The sequence below is a fragment of the Eucyclogobius newberryi genome, unplaced genomic scaffold (assembly GCF_026437365.1).
Source record: "Eucyclogobius newberryi isolate DKJ021-1_F unplaced genomic scaffold, fEucNew1.0.hap1 SCAF_16, whole genome shotgun sequence".
Taxonomy (NCBI): domain Eukaryota; kingdom Metazoa; phylum Chordata; class Actinopteri; order Gobiiformes; family Gobiidae; genus Eucyclogobius; species Eucyclogobius newberryi.
In genome coordinates, this window is record NW_027315790.1 from 33,965,000 (window position 1) to 33,971,583 (window position 6,584).

General features: G+C 48.5%; 1 protein-coding gene across 1 annotated transcript; it reads left to right on the forward strand.

Annotated features, from left to right (window-relative positions):
- The first annotated feature begins 281 nt into the window (after positions 1-281).
- On the forward strand, positions 282-6,584 carry LOC140362229 (uncharacterized). The gene is made up of 3 exons (XM_072448323.1): positions 282-668; positions 3,474-3,660; positions 6,243-6,584. The coding sequence occupies exons 1-3, from the start codon at positions 282-284 to the stop codon at positions 6,554-6,556; spliced, it is 888 nt and encodes a 295-aa protein (XP_072304424.1). The 3' UTR covers positions 6,557-6,584.

Here is a 6,584-nt window from a genome sequence, read left to right on the forward strand (position 1 = left end):
TTGAGGTTGTGGGTTCGACTCCTGGTCTCGGATGTTGCATGTTCTGCCTGTGTCGCTGTGGCAGAGTCGTTATCTTCCTCCTGGAGCTGGAGGTGAAAGTGAAAGTAACGTCAGTCCCGGCAGCGCGGGGCCCTCACTCTCTCTCAGGCCGGTCCCGTGTCCCTCGACTCCGTGTCCCGCGGCTCCGTGTCCCTCGACTCCGTGTCCCTCGACTCCGTGTCCCTCGACTCCGTGTCCCTCGACTCCGTGTCCCGCGGCTCCGTGTCCCGTGTCCCGCGGTCATGGTGGACACTGCGCTGTGTCTGGAGGCCCTCTCCGCGCTCTCCGGTTGCTCGGTGCAGCAGAGCGGCGCCGGTGCGTCGGACCTCGGGCCTCAGGACTTCGTGAACATCGTGAATCTGCGTCAGTTTTACAAACAAGAGGGTTTTGAGCAGCTGGAGTACCCGAGTCTGGGCTCCATGTCGCTCCGGGACGAGCCCGTGAACCACCGGGACGAGCCCGTGAACCACCGGGACGAGCCCGTCAACCTGGACGAGGAGAATCTATACAGCGCCCCGGCCGCGCTCACCGCGGCCCCCGCGAGCGCACCGGAGCCCGGACCCGCGGTGCGCGTGAACCCGACCGACTTCTTTGACCGAAAGTTCGACTACGACTTCACCAACGTCAAGGTACAAAATGAGAAAGTGTTTTATAGATAAAAGTGTGTTTTATAGATAAAAGTGTGTTTTATAGATAAAAGAGTGTTTTATAGATAAAAGAGTGTTTTATAGATAAAAGAGTGTTTTATAGATAAAAGAGTGTTTTATAGATAAAAGTGTGTTTTAAAGATAAAAGTGTGTTTTAAAGATAAAAGTGTGTTTTATAGATAAAAGAGTGTTTTATAGATAAAAGTGTGTTTTAAAGACTTAATGAAGTGACTTTATTAGGAGACAATACTCAGAGTTCTGAAGTGACTCAGCAGCAGTTTCTCTCAAAAGTGAAACTAGAACAAATATAATAGTTTTGCGGCTGAAACGACTTAAGTTTGTTCTAAACTTCAAACTCACAGTTTCTAAGGAAACGGCTCGTGCTCCATAAAAATGATATTTTTTTAGTCAATTTTAAGTTTTCAACACAAAATAATAGTGTCGTGTTTGTCGTTTGTCTTAAGTTTCTAGTTTCACTGTTTTAGTATCGATAAAGATCTGAGTTTCAATTCTTTTGATAATTTTGTTCCGGTGATATTCTGATGATATTCCGGTGATATTCCGGTGATATTCTGATGATATTCCGGTGATATTCCGGTGATATTCCGGTGATATTCTGATGATATTCCGGTGATATTCCGGTGGTATTCCGGTGATATTCTGATGATATTCCGGTGATATTCCGGTGATATTCCGGTGATATTCCGGTGATATTTTGATGATATTCTGATGATATTCCGGTGATATTCCGGTGATATTCTGATGATATTCCGGTGATATTCCGGTGATATTCCGGTGATATTCTGATGATATTCAGGTGATATTCCGGTGATATTCCGGTGATATTCCGGTGATATTCCGGTGATATTCAGGTGATATTCCGATGATATTCCGGTGATATTCCGGTGATATTCCGGTGAGATTCTGATGATATTCCGGTGAGATTCCGGTGTGATTCCGGTGATAATCCGGTGAGATTCCGGTGATATTCCGGTGATATTCTGATGATATTCTGATGATATTCCGGTGATATTCTGATGATATTCCGGTGAGATTCCGGTGATATTCTGATGATATTCCGGAGAGATTCCGGTGAGATTCCGGTGTGGTTCCGGTGATATTCTGATGATATTCTGATGATATTCCGGTGATATTCCAGTGTGATTCCGGTGATATTCTGATGATATTCCGGTGTGATTCCGGTGATATTCAGGTGATATTCCAGTGATATTCAGGTGATATTCAGGTGATATTCCGGTGATATTCCGGCGATATTCAGGTGATATTCTGGTGATATTCCGGTGATATTCCGGTGATATTCCGGTGATATTCAGGTGATATTCCGGTGATATTCCGGTGTGATTCCGGTGGTATTCTGATGATATTCCGGTGATATTCCGGTGATAATCCGGTGATATTCCGGTGATATTCTGATGATATTCCGGTGATATTCTGATGATATTCCGGTGATATTCCGGTGAGATTCCAGTGATATTCTGATGATATTTCGGTGAGATTCCGGTGTGATTCCGGTGATATTCTGATGATATTCTGATGATTTTCCGGTGTGATTCCGGTGATATTCTGATGATATTCCGGTGATATTCAGGTGATATTCAGGTGATATTCCGGTGATATTCAGGTGATATTCCGGTGTGATTCCGGTGAGATTCCGGTGAGATTCCGGTGATATTCAGGTGATATTCCGGTGATATTCAGGTGATATTCCGGTGATATTCAGGTGATATTCCGGTGATATTCAGGTGATATTCCGGTGATATTCAGGTAATATTCCGGTGAGATTCCGGTGATATTCTGATGATATTTCGGTGTGATTCCGGTGATAATCCGGTGAGATTCCGGTGATATTCCGGTGTGATTCCGGTGATATTCTGATGATTTTCCGGTGTGATTCCGGTGATATTCTGATGATATTCCGGTGATATTCTGATGATATTCCGGTGATATTCCGGTGAGATTCCGGTGATATTCTGATGATATTCCGGTGAGATTCCGGTGTGATTCCGGTGATATTCTGATGATATTCTGATGATATTCCGGTGTGATTCTGGTGATATTCTGATGATATTCCGGTGATATTCAGGTGATATTCAGGTGATATTCCGGTGATATTCCGGTGAGATTCCGGTGAGATTCCGGTGATATTCCGGTGATATTCCGGTGATATTCAGGTGATATTCCGGTGATATTCAGGTGATATTCCGGTAATATTCCAGTGATATTCCAGCGATATTCCGGCAATATTCAGGTGATATTCTGGTGATATTCCGGTGTGATTCCGGTGGTATTCTGATGATATTCCGGTGATATTCTGATGATATTCCGGAGAGATTCCGGTGATAATCCGGTGAGATTCCGGTGAGATTCCGGTGAGATTCCGGTGATATTCTGATGATATTCTGATGATATTCCGGTGTGATTCCGGTGATATTCTGATGATTTTCCGGTGTGATTCCGGTGATATTCAGGTGAGATTCCGGTGTGATTCTGGTGATAATCCGGTGAGATTCCGTTGAGATTCCGGTGAGATTCCGGTGTGATTCCGGTGATATTCTGATGATATTCCGGTGTGATTCCGGTGATATTCAGGTGATATTCCGGTGATATTCAGGTGATATTCCGGTGTGATTCCGGTGAGATTCCGGTGAGATTCCGGTGATATTCCGATGATATTCAGGTGATATTCCTGTGATATTCCGATGACAATCCGGTGAGATTCCGGTGTGAACATGGACCTGTGTAACGTCTGACCTCCTCTGGCCTCAGGACGGAGAGAAGCGCTTCGTCCGCGGTGGCGAGCCGTACAATCGCCCGTGCGGCTGGCGGCGCGTGGCTCTGAGCGTCTGGGACAAATACGAGAGTGACGTGTGGCTCGGGACCGGCTCCGAGGCCTGGCCCGTGTCCTACCAGGGCCTGCACATGGACGGGAGCCTGATCCTCACACGCAAGCAGGGTAAGAACCAAGAGCCTTCTGTTGGGCGTCGACCCCTGACCTCTGGAAACTGTGCAGGAGGTTGTGGGTTTGACCCCTGACCTCTGTAAACTGTGCAGGTGGTTGTGGGTTTGACTCCTGACCTCTGGAAACTGTGTGCAGGAGGTTGTGGGTTTGACCCCTGACCTCTGTAAACTGTGCAGGAGGTTTTGGGTTTGACTCCTGACCTCTGTAAACTGTGCAGGAGGTCGTGGGTTTGACTCCTGACCTCTGAAAACTGTGCAGGAGGTTGTGAGTTTGACTCCTGACCTCTGGAAACTGTGCAGGAGGTTGTGGGTTTGACTCCTGACCTCTGTAAACCGTGCAGGAGGTCGTGGGTTTGATTCCTGACCTCTGTAAACTGTGCAGGAGGTTGTGAGTTTGACTCCTGACCTCTGTAAACTGTGCAGGAGGTCGTGGGTTTGACTCCTGACCTCTGTGAACTGTGCAGGAGGTCGTGGGTTTGACTCCTGACCTCTGTAAACTGTATAGGAGGTTGTGGGTTTGACTCCTGATCTCTGTAAACTGTGCAGGAGGTTGTGGGTTTGACTCCTGACCTCTGTAAACTGTGCAGGAGGTTGTGAGTTTGACTCCTGACCTCTGTAAACCGTGCAGGAGGTCGTGGGTTTGATTCCTGACCTCTTGAAACTGTGCAGGAGGTTGTGTGTTTGACTCCTGACCTCTGTACACTGTGTGCAGGAGGTTGTGGGTTTGACTACTGATCTCTGGAAACTGTGCAGGAGGTTGTGTGTTTGACTCCTGACCTCTGTACACTGTGTGCAGGAGGTTGTGTGTTTGACTCCTGACCTCTGGAAACTGTGTGCAGGAGGTCGTGGGTTTGACTCCTGACCTCTGGAAACTGTGCAGGAGGTTGTGTGTTTGACTCCTGATCTCTGTAAACTGTGCAGGAGGTTGTGGGTTTGACTCCTGACCTCTGTAAACTGTGCAGGAGGTTGTGGGTTTGACTCCTGACCTCTGTAAACTGAGCAGGAGGTCGTGGGTTTGACTCCTGACCTCTGTAAACTGAGCAGGAGGTCGTGGGTTTGACTCCTGGCCTCTGGAAACTCTGCAGGAGGTTGTGTGTTTGACTCCTGACCTCTGTAAACTGTGCAGGAGGTTGTGAGTTTGACTCCTGACCTCTGTAAACTCTGCAGGAGGTTGTGAGTTTGACTCCTGACCTCTGTAAACTGTGCAGGAGGTTGTGAGTTTGACTCCTGACCTCTGTAAACTGTGCAGGAGGTTGTGGGTTTCACTCCTGACCTCTGTAAACTGTGCAGGAGGTTTTGGGTCTGACTCCTGACCTCTGGAAACTGTGTGCAGGAGGTCGTGGGTTTGACTCCTGACCTCTGGAAACTGTGCAGGAGGTTGTGTGTTTGACTCCTGATCTCTGTAAACTGTGCAGGAGGTTTTGGGTTTGACTCCTGACCTCTGTAAACTGTGCAGGAGGTTGTGTGTTTGACTCCTGACCTCTGTACACTGTGTGCCGGAGGTTGTGGGTTTGACTCCTGACCTCTGGAAACTGTGCAGGAGGTTGTGTGTTTGACTCCTGACCTCTGTACACTGTGTGCAGGAGGTTGTGTGTTTGACTCCTGACCTCTGGAAACTGTGTGCAGGAGGTCGTGGGTTTGACTCCTGACCTCTGGAAACTGTGCAGGAGGTTGTGGGTTTGACTCCTGATCTCTGTAAACTGTGCAGGAGGTTGTGGGTTTGACTCCTGACCTCTGTAAACTGTGCAGGAGGTTGTGGGTTTGACTCCTGACCTCTGTAAACTGTGCAGGAGGTTGTGTGTTTGACTCCTGACCTCTGGAAACTGTGTGCAGGAGGTTGTGGGTTTGACTCCTGACCTCTGGAAACTGTGCAGGAGGTTGTGTGTTTGACTCCTGACCTCTGTACACTGTGTGCAGGAGGTTGTGTGTTTGACTCCTGACCTCTGGAAACTGTGTGCAGGAGGTCGTGGGTTTGACTCCTGACCTCTGTAAACTGTGCAGGAGGTTGTGGGTTTGACTCCTGATCTCTGTAAACTGTGCAGGAGGTTGTGGGTTTGACTCCTGACCTCTGTAAACTGTGCAGGAGGTTGTGTGTTTGACTCCTGACCTCTGGAAACTGTGTGCAGGAGGTTGTGGGTTTGACTCCTGACCTCTGTAAACTGTGCAGGAGGTTGTGAGTTTGACTCCGGACCTCTTTAAACTGTGCAGGAGGTCGTGGGTTTGACTCCTGACCTCTGGAAACTGTGCAGGAGGTTTTGGGTTTGACTCCTGACCTCTGGAAACTGTGCAGGAGGTCGTGGGTTTGACTCCTGACCTCTGTAAACTGTGCAGGAGGTCGTGGGTTTGACTCCTGACCTCTGGAAACTGCAGGAGGTTTTGGGTTTGACTCCTGACCTCTGTAAACTGTGCAGGAGGTCGTGGGTTTGACTCCTGACCTCTGTAAACTGTGCAGGAGGTTTTGAGTTTGACTCCTGACCTCTGTAAACTGTGCAGGAGGTTCTGAGTTTGACTCGAGACCTCTGTAAACTGTGCAGGAGGTTGTGAGTTTGACTCCTGGCCTATGTAAACTCTGTGTAGGGATTCAGGAGGATGACAGTTTCCTGGACAAAGCTGCCCAGTCTGTGGTCTATGAAACCACTAAGGGACGAGGGATCTATTCGACTCCGGACGTGCAGCTCGCTGAGAAGCACTGCAAGACCTTCAAGTCCAAGACCAACGGGAAGACCTACAAAGTCCTGCTGCAGAACCGGATCAACCTGACCCACAGGAAGGTCTGTCAGAGGGACCGGATCTGGCTGGTCTACGTGCCTGAGGACCACAGCCAGATCCAGACCAGGGCTTTGGTCCAGGAGTCTGTGAGACCTTACGGCCTTCTGCTCAAAGAGGCCTGAGTCTGAGGTGCTTTATATATATACATAT